Source organism: Panulirus ornatus, chromosome 4 (assembly GCF_036320965.1).
Source record: "Panulirus ornatus isolate Po-2019 chromosome 4, ASM3632096v1, whole genome shotgun sequence".
NCBI lineage: Eukaryota > Metazoa > Arthropoda > Malacostraca > Decapoda > Palinuridae > Panulirus > Panulirus ornatus.
In genome coordinates this window covers 62882361-62900817 of record NC_092227.1, presented here as the reverse complement: position 1 = coordinate 62900817, position 18457 = coordinate 62882361, and the positions used below count along the sequence as shown (strand labels likewise).

The following is an 18457-nucleotide window of genomic DNA, read 5'->3' as shown; positions in this document are numbered from 1 at the left end:
AAGGAACTAATGTGAAGAAAATGAGAGATTTAAGTAGGTGCAAGGCACTTGTAAGGATAAGATGGCATGACTAGCTCAGTAGTCCCATTTTGATTAAAAAAATAAAGATCAGCAATCCTAACATGGAGGGTGTAAGATGGTTCCAGGCACTACTTTAACATTCCTGAGTCAGGAAATGCTAGCAGTATCATCCAGGGTGGCTGATGTCAACAACCTACTGCTCACAATTTCCTAATCTGGAATGAATATTGTAAAAAAGGAAACTTTGACTAGTAATAGGAAAGGCAAAGAGTATTAAGAAGATCCACCATCTTAGTCGTTTTGTTAATGAATCAGTGATATAACACATGCTCTGCATGTGTCATAACAGTAAGTAGTTTGTTGCTATTTGAGAGGGATTGGCAGTTGGAGGTTACGTGACAATATACACTCAAATGTAAGAGCCACTTAAATCATAACCTTCCTTTCAGTCAAAACTCTTAAATGGCTTTACATATGATATTACTGAAATAATTAACTAAAAGTAAAATAATGATGCAAATATTTCAACAATAATTCAAATAACTAAGAATACAAAAAATTAATCTTATTGGTTCTTTAAAACATAATAATGCATAAAAGAAATTAAGTCCCTCTTCAGTTTATAAGCTTTAACTGATATATACAACAATTATAGTAACAATTCTTATTGCTATTATCCTTGCTAACAACATATAGTAATATCATTGATATATCACCATAAGTGCTGCAAAGTTGGCATTAATGTCTTCTCATAATTCGCAGGAAGAACACATAAGTTTAAAAAACATTATCTTACCTGATTCATGGTTGTTTCAACTGTTTCATCTTCTCCTAAGCCTGCAGTAAGGTCATTCACATTCCGTCGTTTAGCCAACTGTTGCTCTCGCTTCTGTTTCCTAAGCTGCACACCCTCTTCTTCCCGTCGTCTCCGCATTTCTGCTGAATCTAACCCCTGGTTCTTATAACGATATTTGTGCTGTGACGGCCCCGACATCTGCCAATGCACAACTTAATACTTAACATGTTTTCTATATCAGCTTGGGAAAAAAAAACAAAAAAAACATAGTTTTTGCCAAATAGAACATTTTCTTTTGCCAAATTAAAACACATGCATGAAAAATTATACAACTTTACAATTAACACCATCTGAAGAAGAGCAAAATTATTAGTCTTTAAATTCTTGATGGCACCCAGAACCACCTTACATCGCTGAACAGACTAACACACATCTACTCAACAGATCTGGGAATTAGGATAAGCAAAGAATCATTCAAGTTCCATCTCCCAGCTGCTGATAAGGAGGGGTCTCAGGAAACAGAACTAAAAGCCCTTTTCTAATAAATCTGACTTTCTTCCATTCATGGTACTACCATATGCTCTCTTCTAATGAACATCATTTGGCTCATACCTTTCCTAATGTCTTAAGACCTTTAATTACCTAGCTTTTTCCATCAATTTCACTGACACATGCTTTCTTCTTATGACCATCATTTAGCAAGTACCTTACCTGATATCCTAAGACTTCAATCGCACTTCAAAGAAGTCTGTGTTGATTCCAACATTAAAACATCTGTTGTACTCCTCATGGAACATGAACATTCAAACCTTGATGTCATCTGGCTGAAGAGGTATATCACACCTGCATCTTTTTTTTTTCATTTTCCCTTATGCTTTCCTAAATCTAAAAGCTTTCTAACATTCTTCAACTTTCAAAATTCTCATCCTCAGATTAAGTCCTCTATTCAGAGGCCTTTAATGCACACAACAGGGACTGGCTAAAGATATTCTACATTTATGGGAAGGGGTTAATACCCTTCATTATACATTCCAAATCCTCTGAAGTAAACTGTCAATCACCCTATTCATTTTCTGGACCATCACAACCATCTTCCCAACACTCTGGATATCATTTTTACCTCTAATCCTTCAAGCTACATTGCCGCACCACATTGATTCAACTGAACTCAATCTTATGAAGTCTTTTCACTCACAACATCCCCTCTTCTGATTAACCCCTTTAAATGCCATTTGTGACATCAATAGCAATGAAAAGAATGACAGCATTTTCCTTTTTGTTTTTCCATGGAATATCATTTCTAAAAATTGGCATCATATATCCCATACTTCTTCCAATCTGCAGTTACACCGCACCTATTCTGAGACTAATCATGTACGGAACCTAGAATATCTGACCTGGAAAAACTTGCATTCCTGCAATTCACTTTCAGCTCCACCTGAAATCATTGCATATATGATAACTTTGAAGTGGTCTTTCATTCAAAGGAAGTGTGGTAACCTGTAAGTAATAGGATGCCAATGACACCAGGGATGTACCACAACTTATGCGTAGGAGGGAGTAATGGTGCAATAAGCTAGCACTACAGTGAATGTACAGATCCCTTCCACAGCCCTAGATGCTGTCAATTCTTTCTGCCCCAACCACATGTTGCTTGCTGTCACTGAGTACACACACACATATATATTCTCCATCTCACATATAATACTTGAAAACATGAAACCCACAAAACTTGTTCTTCTTACAGCTAAACTTTCCTGCGCTTAGTGATGTGCACACACCATGCGTAAAAGCAATATCTTGCCATAGGTACTCATACATACTATTCTTCTTCAAATGATACATCTTTGTAGCCTTTGACTAATACTATAATGATGTCTCCCTCTTTATCTCTCATTTCCCAGTTTTGATGATACTATATGTGTCTCTCCTCTTGACAAATTAACTTTTTTCTCCTTTTACTCAAACTTGAAAGACTAACATTCCCTTACTTGCTATCACATCTCTTACTTATCATGTGTCTTACTGTCATCTCTTTTAATGCTCTCCAAAGAGCACTTTTCACTCTTGACACATAATGAATACTGGCTGCAACATATACTTTCTTGTGCTTTGAAAGAGTTTAATTGCACATTTTTAAAGCGGTCAAATGGACCTCTCCATTTGTGAGGCCCAACGTCTTAATCATACCTTTAAATCATACAATATTTTGAACTTTAACCATCTGCATTTCTGATTTCATATCTGAGAGTGTTCCATGTTTCAAAAGCCACACCACATTAAAGCATTATTCACAATTTTGTAAGAAGCTTTTTAATTAGTTTCTCATGCCCTCTCATCAACCTGCCATTTCGAATTTCAACAAAATACTTGATTAAACTCCCCAAATCTAATAAAAATCTGTGTTTTATGTTTCCTCTTTTCCTTTCTTCAAAGATAGGTAATTCCATGGCCTCTTGCCTTTCCCTTTTTCTTAGCCCTCTGACTCTCATAAAGTTTTCCTCACCTTAAGATCTTCTCTAGCACATCAGTGCATCCCCTTAAGTAGAGTTTACCTCACATTATGGAGTCTTTATAAGTCTTCTACCCCCACAATTTAGACTAATCCCAAGCTGATGCATTAGAAGGTTGTAGATTGACCACATTATGAAGGTCATAGTCCACAGTCCACCTAGCTGGTCCAATACATTCTGAAATATTTATACAGAGCCTTCTTAAATTTCTTAAGTATACACCCTATACTGTTTCTCATGGCTGCAAGCAAGATGCTGAACAGTCTTGGAAGTTCAAGGTGTCTCTCTTATTATACTTATTGCACCTTTTGATTTCAGAGGTAATATTTTATAGTGTCTTCCATGCTTGACATGTCAATAGGGAACTATAATAGAGAGTAAGTTAAGATTTAGCAAGTAATATTATATACCTCTCCCATCTAAACAGCAAAAATATGGGTTCTGTCATTTTCATCATTCCCAGTTGTGAAGATCCTTTACAATGACAATATAGGCTGTAAAGATCTTTGCACATCTGTCTCAACAATTCTGAACAACCTAAAAAGTGATATAACAGTGTGCACAACTTACCAACCTTGCCATAGGATTTCAAGAAGGTTAAACAGTGATACACACTGACTGTTATGAGTGTTAGGCACTGTAATACATAAATAAAATTCTTTACTTTCATTCATAATTGCTCACCATTTCCCAAGCTAACATGGTAGTGCTATGGTCAAATGAGCAAAAGACCTCATTTACTCACACCCATTCTCTAGCTCTCAAACCCATTCCCTAGCTATCATGTGTAATGCACCAAAACCACAGCACCCTATCCACAACATGGCCCCACAGACCTTTCTGTCGTTTCGCCCAACTGCTTCACATGCCCCAGCTCAGCTCATTGACAGCTCATCATCCCCCCCACCCAATATTTTGCCCAATTGCTTCACATGCCCTGGCTCAGCTCAATCCAGGCCCCACAAAACTTTTAACAGTTTACCCAGATGCTTCACATGTCCTGGTTCAATCCACAGACAGCACGTCGACCCCGGTATACCACATCATTCCAATTCACTCTATCCCTTGCATGCCTTTCACTCTCCTCTATGTTCAGGCCCCAATCGCTCAAAGTCTTTTTCACTCTATCCTTCCACCTCCAATTTGGTCTCTTGCTTCTCCTTGATTCCTCCACGTCCGACACATATATCCTCTTTGTCAATCTTTCCTCACTCATTCTCTCCAAATGTCCAAACCATTTCAACACACCCTCTTCTGATCTATCAACTACACTCTTTTCATTACCACACATCTCTCTTACCCTTTCATTATTTACTCAATCAAACCACCTCACACGACATATTGTCCTCAAACATCTCATTTCCAACACATCCACCCTCCTCTGCACAACCCTATCTATAGCCCATGCCTCGCAACCATATAACATTGTTGGAACCACTATTCCTTAAAACACAACCATTTTTGCTCTCTGAGATGACGTTTTTGCCTCACACACGTTCTTCAAGGCTCCCAGAACCTTCACCCCCTCCCCACCCAGTGACTCACTTCCGTTTCCATGGTTCCATCTGCTGCTAAGTCCACTCCCAGATATCTAAAACACTTCACTTCTTCCAGTTTTTCTCCATTCAAACTTTCCTCCCAACTAACTTGTCTCTCAATCCTACTGAACCTAATAACCATGCTCTTATTCACTTTTACTCTGAGCTTTCTTCTTTCACACGCTTCACCAAACTCAGTCAACAACCTCTGCAGTTTCTCACCTGAATCACAAACCAGCATTGTATCATCAGCGAACAACAACTGACTCACTTCCCTAGTCATCTCATCAACAACAGACTGCATTCTTGCCCCTCTCTCCAAAACTCTTGCATTCACCTCCCTAACCACACCATTCAGAAGCAAATCAAACAACCATGGAGACATCACACACCCCTCCCGCAAACAGATGTTCACTGGGAACCAATCACTTTCCTCTCTTCCTACTCGTACACATGCCTTACATCCTTGCTAAAAAATTTTGACTGTTTCTAGCAACTTTCCTCCCACACAATATTTCTGTCAAACCTATCACATGCCTTCTCCAGATCCATAAATGCTACATACAAATTCATTTGGTTTTCTAAGTATAACTCACATACATTCTTCAAACAAACACCTGATCCACACATCCTCAACCACTTCTGAAACAACACCGCTCTTCCCAAATCTAATGCTCTGTACATGTCTTTACCCTCTCAATCAATACCCTCCCATACAATTTTCCAGGAATACTCAACAAACTTATACCTCTGTAATTTGAACATTCACCTTTACCCCCTTTGTCTTTGTTCAATGGCACTTTGCATGTATTCCACCAATCCTCAAGCACTTCACCATGATCCTTATGTACATTGAAAATCCTTACCAACCAATCAGCAACACAGTCACCCCCTTTTTTTAATAAATACTACTGCAATGCAATCCAAAATCAGCAAGTTTTGCAAAGCTTTCACTACCTCTTCTCTGTTTACCAAATCATTCTCCCTTACCCCACTCACTTTGCACACCACCCCGACCAAAACACCCTATATCTGCCATTCTATCATCAAAGACATTCAAGAGAAGAGCAGAAGAGGGTATATTGAAATGATCTGGTCATATGCAGAGAATGAGAGAGGAAAGATTGACAGAGAGGATATACATGTCAGAGATGAAGGGAACAAGAAGTGGGAGACCAAATTGGAGGTGGAAGGATGGAGTGAAAAAGATTTTGAGAGATCGGGGCCTGAACATAGAGGAGGGTGAAAGGCATGTAAGGAATAGAGTGAACTGGAATGATGTGGCATACCGGGGTCGACATGCTGTCAATGGACTGAACCAAAGCATGTGAAGTGTCTGGGGTAAACCATGGAAAGTTTTGTGGGGCCTGGATGTGGAAAGGGGGCTTTGGTTTCAGCGCATTATACATGACAGATAGAGACTGAGTGTAAACAAATGTGGCCTTTGTTGTCTTTTCCTAGTGCTACCTCATGCACACGTGGGTGTAGGGGGTGCCATTTCATTTGTGGCAGGGTGGCAGTGGAAATGGATGAAGGCAGCATGTATGAATATGTACATGTGCATATATGTATATGTCTGTGTATACATATGTATGTATTCGGTGAAATGTGTAGGTATATATATGTGCGTGTGTGAGTGTTTATGTATATACATGTGTATGTGGTTGGGTTGGGACATTCTTTCGTCTGTTTCCTTATGCTACCTTGCTAACGCGGAAGACAGCGACAAAGTATAATAAGGCTCACATTGGGGTGTCTAAATGTGTGTGGAAGAAACCAAGATGAGAAAGAAGGAGAGATAGGTAGTATGTTTGAAGAAAAGAACCTGGACGTTTTGGCTCTGAGTGAAACAAAGCTTAAAGATAAAGGGGAAGAGTGGTTTCGGAATGTCTTAGGAGTAAAATCAGGGGTTGGTGAGAGGACAAGAGCAAAGGAAGGAGTAGCACTACTCCTGAAGCAGGAGTTGTGGGAGTGTGTGATAGAGTGTAAGAAAGTAAACTCTAGATTGATATGGGTAAAACTGAAAGTGGATGGAGAGAGATGGGTTATCAATGGTGCCTATGCACCTGGTCATGAGAAGAAAGATCATGAGAGACAAGTGTTTTGGGAACAGTTGAGTGAGTGTGTTAGCACCTTTGATGTGTTAGACCAAATTAAAGTTATGGGTGACTTGAATGCAAGGTGAATAATGTGGCAGCTGAGGGTATAATTGGTGTAAATGGGGTGTTCAGTGTTGTAAATGGAAATGGTGAAGAGCTTGTAGATTTGTGTGCTGAAAAAGGACTAGTTACTGGGAATATCTGGTTCAAAAAGATTTTTTTTTTTTTTTGCTTTGTCGCTGTCTCCCGCGTTTGCAAGGCAGCGCAAGGAAACAGACGAAAGAAATGGCCCAACCCACCCCCATACACATGTATATACATACACGTCCACACACGCAAATATACATACCTACACAGCTTTCCATGGTTTACCCCAGACACTTCACATGCCCTGATTCAATCCACTGACAGCATGTCAACCCCGGTAGACCACATCGATCCAATTCTATTCCTTGCCCTCCTTTCACCCTCCTGCATGTTCAGGCCCCGATCACACAAAATCTTTTTCACTCCATCTTTCCACCTCCAATTTGGTCTCCCACTTCTCGTTCCCTCCACCTCCAACACAAATATCCTCTTGGTCAATCTTTCCTCACTCATTCTCTACATGTGCCCAAACCATTTCAAAACACCCTCTTCTGCTCTCTCAACCATGCTCTTTTTATTTCCACACATCTCTCTTACCCTTACGTTACTTACTCGATCAAACCACCTCACACATTGTCCTCAAACATCTCATTTCCAGCACATTCACCCTCCTGCGCACAACTCTATCCATAGCCCACACCTCGCAACCATACAACATTGTTGGAACCACTATTCCTTCAAACATACCCGCTTTTGCTTTCCGAGATAATGTTCTCGACTTCCACACATTCTTCAAGGCTCCCAGGATTTTCGCCCCCTCCCCCACCCTATGATCCACTTCCGCTTCCATGGTTCCATCCGCTGTCAGATCCACTCCCAGATATCTAAAACACTTTACTTCCTCCAGTTTTTCTCCATTCAAACTTACCTCCCAATTGACTTGACCCTCAACCCTACTGTACCTAATAACCTTGCTCTTATTCACATTTACTCTTAACTTTCTTCTTTCACACACTTTACCAAACTCAGTCATCAGCTTCTGCAGTTTCTCACATGAATCAGCCACCAGCACTGTATCATCAGCGAACAACAACTGACTCACTTCCCAAGCTCTCTCATCCCCAACAGACTTCATACTTGCCCCTCTTTCCAAAACTCTTGCATTCACCTCCCTAACAACCCCATCCATAAACAAATTAAACAACCATGGAGACATCACACACCCCTGCCGCAAACCTACATTCACTGAGAACCAATCACTTTCCTCTCTTCCTACACGTACACATGCCTTACATCCTCGATAAAAACTTTTCACTGCTTCTAACAACTTGCTTCCCACACCATATATTCTTAATACCTTCCACAAAGCATCTCTATCAACTCTATCATATGCCTTCTCCAGATCCATAAATGCTACATACAAATCCATTTGCTTTTCTAAGTATTTCTCACATACATTCTTCAAAGCAAACACCTGATCCACACATCCTCTACCACTTCTGAAACCACACTGCTCTTCCCCAATCTGATGCTCTGTACATGCCTTCACCCTCTCATCAATACCCTTCCATATAATTTACCAGGAATACTCAACAAACTTATATCTCTGAAATTTGAGCACTCACTCTTATCCCCTTTGCCTTTGTACAATGGCACTATGCACGCATTCCGCCAATCCTCAGGCACCTCACCATGAGTCATACATACATTAAATAACCTTACCAACCAGTCAATAATACAGTCACCCCCTTTTTTAATAAATTCCACTGCAATACCATCCAAACCTGCTGCCTTGCCAGCTTTCATCTTACACAAAGCTTTCACTACCTCTTCCCTGCTTACCAAATAATTTTCCCTAACCCTCTCACTTTGCACACCACCTTGACCAAAACACCCTATATCTGCCACTCTATCATCAATCACATTCAACAAACCTTCAAAATACTCACTCCATCTCCTTCTCACATCACCACTACTTGTTATCACCTCCCCATTTGCGCCCTTCACTGAAGTTCCCATTTGCTCCCTTGTCTTACGCACTTTATTTACCTCCTTCCAAAACATCTTTTTATTCTCCCTAAAATTTAATGATACTCTCTCACCCCAACTCTCATTTGCCCTTTTTTTCACCTCTTGCACCTTTCTCTTGACCTTCTGTCTCTTTCTTTTATACATCTCCCACTCAATTGCATTTTTTCCCTGCAAATATCGTCCAAATGCCTCTCTCTTCTCTTTCACTAATAATCTTACTTCTTCATCCCACCACTCACTACCCTTTCTAATCAACCCACCTCCCACTCTTCTCATGCCACAAGCATCTTTTGCGCAATCCATCACTGATTCCCTAAATACATCCCATTCCTCCCCCACTCCCCTTACTTCCATTGTTCTCACCTTTTTCCATTCTGTACTCAGTCTCTCCTGGTACTTCCTCACACAAGTCTCCTTCCCAAGCTCACTTACTCTCACCACCCTCTTCACCCCAACATTCACTCTTCTTTTCTGAAAACCCATACAAATCTTCACCTTAGGCTCCACAAGATAATGATCTGACATCCCTCCAGTTGCACCTCTCAGCACATTAACATCCAAAATCTCCCTTTCACGTGCCTGTCAATTAGAGATATACATAAGTATACATATGTAAGTAGGAGAGATGGCCAGAGAGCTTTATTGGATTACATGTTGATTGACAGGTGTGTGAAACAGAAAATTTTGGATGTTAATGTGCTGAGAGGGGCCACTGGGGGGAAGTCTGTTCACTATCTTGTGGAGAAAGTGAAGATTTGTAGAGGTTTTCAGAAAAAAAGAGAGAATGTTGGGGTGAAGAGAGGGGTGAGAGTAAGTGAGCTTGGAAAGGAGACTTGTGTGAGGAATTACCAAGAGAGATTCAGTGCAAAATGGAAAAAGGTGAGAGCAAATGATGTAAGGGGAGTGGGGAAGGAATGGGATGTATTTAGGAAAACAGTGATGGCTTGTGCAAATGATGCCTGGGGCATGAGTGGGCAGATTAGAAAGGTTAGCGAGTGGTGGGACAAAGAAGTATGATTGTTAGTGAAAGAGAAGTGAGAGGCATTTGGACAATTTTTGCAGGGAAATAGTGCAAATGACTGGGAGATATATAAAAGAAAAAGGTAGGAGGTCAAGAAAAAGGTGCAAGAGGTGAAAAACAGGGCAAATGAGAGTTGGGGTGAGAGTATTGTTAAATTTTAGGGAGAATAAACAGATGTTTTGGAAGGAGGTAAATAAAGTGTGTAAGACAAAGAGAACAAATGGGAAAATTGGTGATGGGGACTAATGTGGACGTAATAACAAGTAGCAGTGAAGCGAGAAGGAGACAGAGTATTTTGAAGGTTTGTTGAATGTGTTTGATGATACAGTGGCAGATATAGGATGTTTTGGTTAAGGTGGTGTGCGAAGTGAGAGGGTCAAGGAGAATGGTTTGGTAAACAGAGAAGAGGTAGTGAAGAGTGGATTTGGCTGCGGATGGAACCATGGAAGCGGAAGTGAATCACAGGGTGGGGGAGGGGGCAAAAATTCTGGGAGCCTTGAAGAATGTGTGGAAGTCGAGAACATTATCTCAGAAACCAAAAATGGGTATGTTTGAAGGAATAGTGGTTCCAACAATGTTGTATGGTTGCGAGGCGTGGGCTATGGATAGAGTTGTGCAGAGGAGGGTGGATGTGCTGGAAATGAGATGTTTGAGGAAAATATGTGGTGTGAGATGGTTTGATCGAGTAAGTAATAATTCACTTCCGCTTCCATGGTTCCATACGCTGCCAGATCCACTCCCAGATATCTAAAACACTTTACTTCCTCCAGTTTTTCTCCGTTCAGGCTAGCCTCCCAATTGGCTTATATATTTATATATATGTCTCCATGGTTGTTTAATTTGTTTATGGATGGGGTTGTTAGGGAGGTGAATGCAAGAGTTTTGGAAAGAGGGGCAAGTATGAAGTCTGTTGTGGATGAGAGAGCTTGGGAAGTGAGTCAGCTGGTGTTCGCTGATGATACAGCGCTGGTGGCTGATTCATGTGAGAAACTGCAGAAGCTGGTGACTGAGTTTGGTAAAGTGTGTGAAAGAAGAAAGTGAAGAGTAAATGTGAATAAGAGCAAGGTTATTAGGTACAGTAGGGTTGAGGGTCAAGTCAATTGGGAGGTAAGTTTGAATGGAGAAAAATTGGAGGAAGTAAAGTGTTTTAGATATCTGGGAGTGGATCTGGCAGCGGATGGAACCATGGAAGCGGAAGTGGATCATAGGGTGGGGGAGGAGGCAAAAATCCTGGGAGCCTTGAAGAATGTGTGGAAGTCGAGAACATTATCTCGGAAAGCAAAAATGGGTATGTTTGAAGGAATGGTGGTTCCAACAATGTTGTATGGTTGCGAGGCGTGGGCTATGGATAGAGTCGTGCACAGGAGGATGGATGTGCTGGAAATGAGATGTCTGAGGACAATGTGTGGTGTGAGGTGGTTTGATCGAGTAAGTAACGTAAGGGTAAGAGAGATGTGTGGAAATAAAAAGAGCGTGGGTGAGAGAGCTGAAGAGGGTGTTTTGAAATGGTTTGGGCACATGGAGAGAATGAGTGAGGAAAGATTGACCAAGAGGATATATGTGTCGGAGGTGGAGGGAACGAGGAGAAGTGGGAGACCAAATTGGAGGTGGAAAGATGGAATGAAAAAAGATTTTGTGTGATCGGGGCCTGAACATGCAGGAGGGTGAAAGGAGGGCAAGGAATAGAGTGAATTGGATCGATGTGGTATACCGGGGTTGACGTGCTGTCAGTGGATTGAATCAGGGCATGTGAAGCGTCTGGGGTAAACCATGGAAAGCTGTGTGGGTATGTATGTTTGCGTGTGTGGACGTGTGTATATACATGTGTATGGGGGTGGGTTGGGCCATTTCTTTCATCTGTTTCCTTGCGCTACCTCGCAAACGCGGGAGACAGCGGAAAAAAAAAAAAATATTTTACAATTTTTCAGGGTATCGTCAATACCTTAATATATATTTCACAGAAACTAGGGCTAAAAACCTAAATAAAAAGGTAGATTTCTCAAACAAAACCCACTGTAATTTTCTAGTTTAGTTTCACATTTGCTTTGGGAAATGGTTTTCAGGTGTTTTCTAAAGTCTGTTTAGATAATTACCTTGATATCTTAATGAACAACATTACTTACGGTGAAAATGGTTAGGCAGATCTGCCAACCTTACCAAATAAAAAAAGGACGGATGACAAAAAATATCTATTTATTTATTTATCAAACTTTGTCGCTGTCTCCCACATTAGCAAGGTAGCACAAGGAAACAGACGAAAGAATGGCCCAACCCACCCACATACACATGCATATACATACACACCTACATACGCACATATACATACCTATATATTTCAACGTATACATTCATATACATACAGACGTATACATATATACAAATGTACATATTCATACTTACTGCCCTCAACCATTCCCATCGCCACCCCGCCACACACGAAATGGCACCCCCTCCCCCTGTGCAGCACAAGGTAGTGCTGGGAAAAGACAACAAAGGCCACATTCGTTCACATTCAGTGTCCAGCTGTCATGTGTAATGCATCAAAACCACAGCTCCCTTTCTACATCTAGGCACCACAAAACTTTCCATGGATTACCCATGACACTTCACATGCCCTGGTTCAATCTACTGACAGCAGCATGTCGACCCCAGTATACCACATCATTCCAATTCACTCTATTCCTTGCACGCCTCTCACCCTCCTGTATGTTCAGACCCTGATTGCTCAAATCTTTTTCACTCCATCCTTCCATCTCCAATTTGGTCTCCCCCTTCCCTTCACCTCTGACACATATATCCTCTTTGTCAATCTTTCCTCACTCATTCTCTCCATGTGACCAAACCATTTCAATACACCCTCTTCTGCTCTCTCAACCACACTCTTATTATTACCACACATCTCTCGTACTCTTTCATTACTTACTCGATCAAACCTCCTCACGCCACATATTGTCCTCAAACATTTTCATTTCCAACACATCCACACTCCTCCACACAACCCTATCTACAGCCCAAACCTCGCAACCATATAATATTATTGGAGCCTCTATTCCTTCAAACATACATATTTTTGCTCTCTGAGATAACATTCTCGCCTTCCACACATTCTTCAATGCTCCCAGAACCTTCACCCCCTCCCCCACCCTGTGACTCACTTCTCCTTCCATGGTTCCATCCACTGCCAAGTCCACACCCAGATATCTAAAACACTTCACTTCCCCAGTTTTTCTCCTTTCAAACATAACTCCCAACTAACCCTACTGAACCTAATAACCTTGCTCTTATTCAAATTTACTCTCAGCTTTCTTCCTTCACACACTTTACTACACTCAGTCACCAACTTCTGCAGTTTCTCACCCAAATCAGTCACCAGCACTGTATCATCTGTGAACAACAACTGACACAATTCCCAAGCCCTGTCATCCACAACAGACTGCATATTTGCCCCTCTCCAAAACTCTTGCATTCACCTTCCTAACAACTGCATCCATAAACATATTAAACAACCACAGAGACATCACATAACCCTGCCGCAAACCAACATTCACTGGAAACCCATCACTTTCCTCTCTTCCTACTCATACACATGCCTTACAACCTCAATAAAAACTTTTCACTGCTTCTAGCAACATGCCTCCCACACCATATACTCTTAATACCTCCATAAAGCATCACTATCAACTCTATCATATGCCTTCTCCTGATCTATAAATACAAATCCATATTTTTTTCTAAGTATTTTTCAAATACATTCTTCAAAGCAAACACCTAATCCACACATCCTCTACCACTTCTGAAACCACACTGCTCTTCCCCAATCAATGCCTTGACCCTCTCAATCAATACCCTCCCATATAATTTTCCAGGAACACTCAACAAACTTATACCTCTGTAATTTGAACACTCACCTTTATCCCCTTTGCCTATGTACAATGGCTTTATGAATGCATTCTGCCAATCCTCAGGCAAAAATATGGAAGAGTTGAAAAAAAAAAGGGAATTTTCCAAAACGAAACCTACAACCACACACAACATGGAATGCACTTTCAGTAAAGGAAATTGTGATGTCCACTGCTGAAAATGTTATCCTCATTCGTTTATCTACATGTAGATAGTTCACAATTGTTCACTTTAAAACCAACAAATTTTCTTGTCAGTAGGGTTTCATTTTTGGTCCTCAAACCAAGTCAACAGATCTTCTAATGCTTGTTTGTCCAGACATATTCAGTCCTGGCTAGAGAGCTTTTTGTTATATCGTGGAAGAAACTAGTAATTTTTTATCCACTTCTATATATGATAATTTTGCAAGACTTTTTGAAGCTTTAGGAAGGCCTGGCCTAGGAGTAAGTCTAGCCTAGTTACACAAGCTAAAGATATGGGTGGACAGTTAGACCAACCATGCAACAATTTGTGCGTTATTTCCATGATAAGGTTGGAAATTGACCGATGTCCAAGTTATTTTGTATTGTACACTGCATTAATACTTGCGTGCGTGATGAGAACGTACACTATATATTGAATAGTGCAATCCTGTGAACTTCCCATACATTACATTCACAATACATGAACATACAAAAAGAATTTTAAAAAATGCGCTATACTAAGAAAAATCATACTGCTGTATTCATCTCTTAAAAAGTAATATATACGACAAAGATATAATGGTTGGCAGCTCTGGTTTGGACTATCAAGGAAATTATGAGCATGAACAATGTAAAAGTAGGTAATACATTTGTAAAATATCAGAACCAAGACAAATACACAAATATACTAACATTATATGTGTCCTATTGGGGATGGTGATGTCATTTGTCTGAATTCATCCCACAACTCATTGATGATGCAGTTTCCTGGGCATGACTACTATATACTATACAAAATATTGAAAATTGAGATAAACCTCAATTTCTAGGGAGGGTTAGTGAAATTTTCATAGGTTCTAATAATATTTTTTATAAGTGTATCACCTACTTTTACTTTAATCAACCCGATATACTTATGTCACCTAAATAATGTCATTCTATAAAATAAAGGAACGAAAACCTCCTAAACCATAAGTAGCTGTTTCCCAAAACTTGTTCCAATACAGCGCCAAACACATAAACCACCAAACCATCCACCAAGTGGCATCTCCTGGGAGTTTTATCAGCCCTGTCCCAAAGCCATGAAAATGTTCTCACTGGCCATAATCATCAATTTTAAACATTTCTTTCACCAATATCTCCAATCAGCATACCAAACCATCAGGCCTCTAATGTATAAAATGTCCAACTACTCCTAAGTCCCCACTCTCATGGTATGTCCAAATATTGAAACATGTAAAAATAATTTAGCAGACTAAGATTGAAACACAAACTCATTCAATGTCCAAAGCTGGTTTTGATGCATAGCTAAATAAGCAATCTACCTATTTCTCAAAGATATAGTAATTTGTTGAGTTGACAAACTGATTGACTGATCTGTGCCCATCTCATTTCACCAAAGGCAACCACTTTCATCAAACATTCTTCACCATATGATTGAATACAACAAATGCCACTAATACCCACATACTTTAACAGCTTCAAAGAAAGTTCATAAAAATCAAGGCTGACTATATATGAGGTGAGATTTTTAAAACCTCTGTTGATGGTCATAAGTTTCACCATCTTTTACAATATATAACCCCATATTTTCCCACATTTCTATAGCTCTCCCTACTGTCATCTTAATTATCACTGAAGCACAAGAAATCCTTCCATCACACCATCAAATCTATTTTCATCTGTAAACAATACATTGCCGATGCAAAATGAAAATCATCTGTAGTCCAAAGCAATCTTTTAATGGGACTAAAGTGGGATAAAGTTCCAGTTTAAAGCACCACAAAAATAACTTACCAATATGGATCTGGATGAAATGTATATCACTGTGCTCATGACACACTGTTGAAGTTATTCAGACTGGAGGAGAATGATTTGAAGCACTATTTTTTCCCTACAAGCAATAAATGTGACAAGAGGAGGGCCTTGATGTTCTGGGAAAAGTGAAACATTGGGTACAAATATCAAAATCTTTGAAAACCTCAGCTAATTTCACCACATGGCCAAGGTTTACCTTCCTTTTCATCATCATATTCAAAGTATGCTTAAGACATTTGTTGTCATCCTTCGTTCAGCCATACTAATTGCAAGTGGTTAAAGGGTGTAAGTGCATTCAGGATACAATCCTACCAACACCTGAATGCAAAAACTAAAAACATTCATGCATTTCTCAAATGACATTGAAAATAAGGTAAATCTGGGTTGCTAAAAGTTTACACAAGCTTTGCCAATTTCTGGAAGTAATCTACTTACTTTTACCCCACACTGCCCAAGACCATCACTGCCATCCCAATATAACTACAATACGAAAACATACAATGCTCGAAATCAAGATCTCCCGGTCTAAATCACATGTACAGTACATGGGGAGTCCATTACTAGGCGTTAATTCCAAATCCATGTTACTTATATTGTTCCCTTAAACTGGAGCTTTCCCTTAAATTGTTACTGTGCCATTATTATATAGTAACACAGTACCAACTCCACATCGAAAATAATAAATGAGAGGGGCTGACATGACAAAGTCTCTTGTCAGAGTTATGTCAGCAACACCCACCCATCTAACGTTACCACAAAGAAATTCAGGAAGCAACTTAGAAATATTTACATTGCTAATGCTTATCTTATTTCGATGGGAACAATTCTTGTTAATATGAGAATGATACTGGAAGGTGAGCTGGGACAATGTACACAGTGAATGACATCTGCCTTGCCTGATGAAACACATTACAGTCAAGGCCGGCCATTTGTTTGTCCTCAGACCCACAAAGGCTTACTGTTTACGCACTAAATGACTCGTGATTCTACTTTGTAGATTCTTCTTCTACTAACTATTTACCTTTTTATATCCGTGTGGGGAGAAACTAAACTTAATTAATGTAAAATAAGATTTGTTTTTGTCTATCAACCCCAGATATCCTGTGGAGTTGTCTCACTAAGATTTTGGAGTCTATTGTTCCAATAATAATTCATATACTTTTTACAAAAAACTAAGAATTTAATGTATTCTTCTAAGGATTTTCTATATTGCCTACAATAGAACATACAACAAATAATACTTAGAAGAGTTTTTACTCTTATATTATACGCAAACTGCAACGAGATTCGTGTAGAAATTGTATTTTAAAACACCTTACCAGTTCTTAGAATTCTTCAACATACCACATCCCTACATAAGGCATTCAGTATAAATAATTGAGCTATTGGAATGTACACATTTTATCTTGAATGCTATTCCCCAATTTCATCAGCATTGTTATCATTTTCCTTATAATGCTTTCCCTTATGCAGACGACGAAACATACAGACCGGGAAATATGAAATAGAAAATAGCTGCCTCGAGCTATGGGATCTAGACTTACAGGACACATGACATATTGACATTATATAATGAATTAGAATGGGATCTCTCTACTGAAAAGAATGGGACGGGAAATGAGAGCGGGAAGAAAAGATTAATGGCTAAAAGCGACATATAAGTAACCTCCAGGAAAGAAAAAGAAAAATTAAGCAAGCTTCACAAAATGACAGAAATGAAGATAAAAAGTCAAACACTGAAATACAGAAAAAATGCAGTGAAGACTTGGCAGACTGACAAAAGCTTAGAAATTTATGGGAAATGGAAGGAAGACAAAAGAAGAAAAATTATAAGATAATGGGTCATCACCTGTATGGATAAATGTAGAACAAATAGTATGCCATTGAATAATAGTAAAAGATTCTCTTGTGGTGATAGATGTAATTTATGGGGATCACAGGAGGAATATCAAGAGGAAAGAAGGGAAACAGAATTATAACAACCATGTAAAGAACAAAGTAGGTAATCAGACAACTCTTGTTTAGAAACCCAAACGTAGGAGCTATGAAAGAACTAACTTATAAATTCGGAAAATTCCAGAGAGAAGGCAGATAAAAGACGATGAGAACAATAGAAACTACGTAAGATTAACCATACATAGCAGAAGAGTACAATAACTTTAATACATCAAAAATCATAGGATTTGCCGTTACAAAAGCCAGACTTACCCAAGTACAACTGAACTGGACTGAACTAGAATTGTTTCTGTAGGTTCCTAAATGCATTTCTTATATTGACAAGACCACTTTTTTTTTCCTTTTGCGATTCAGGGTGTATTGAAACTTACTGTAGCTGAATGAATATCTTGAAAGTATTCATTCTTGTTGCAACAAAGCTTATTGTGTTTATGCAATACAAGCCTATACATCTATACAAACAACAGTACTGCTACTACTACTACTACTACTACT

General features: G+C 39.5%; 1 protein-coding gene across 2 annotated transcripts in view; it reads right to left on the bottom strand.

Moving 5' to 3' along the window:
• Window positions 1-17142, bottom strand: part of Kap-alpha1 (karyopherin alpha1) — an 88841-nt gene extending 71699 nt beyond the window's left edge. Inside the window, exons 1-2 of one of the 2 annotated variants that reach the window (XM_071695621.1) lie at window positions 17028-17142; window positions 818-1015 (exon numbers count right to left, since the gene is read on the bottom strand). In XM_071695621.1, the coding sequence (XP_071551722.1) occupies window positions 818-1015 (198 nt within the window). In that variant the 5' untranslated portion in view covers window positions 17028-17142. Of the gene's footprint in view, window positions 1-817; window positions 1016-16796; window positions 16953-17027 lie in introns of those variants that run through there. The other variant, XM_071695615.1, reaches the window with a different exon arrangement.
• Window positions 17143-18457: the final 1315 nt, after the last annotated feature.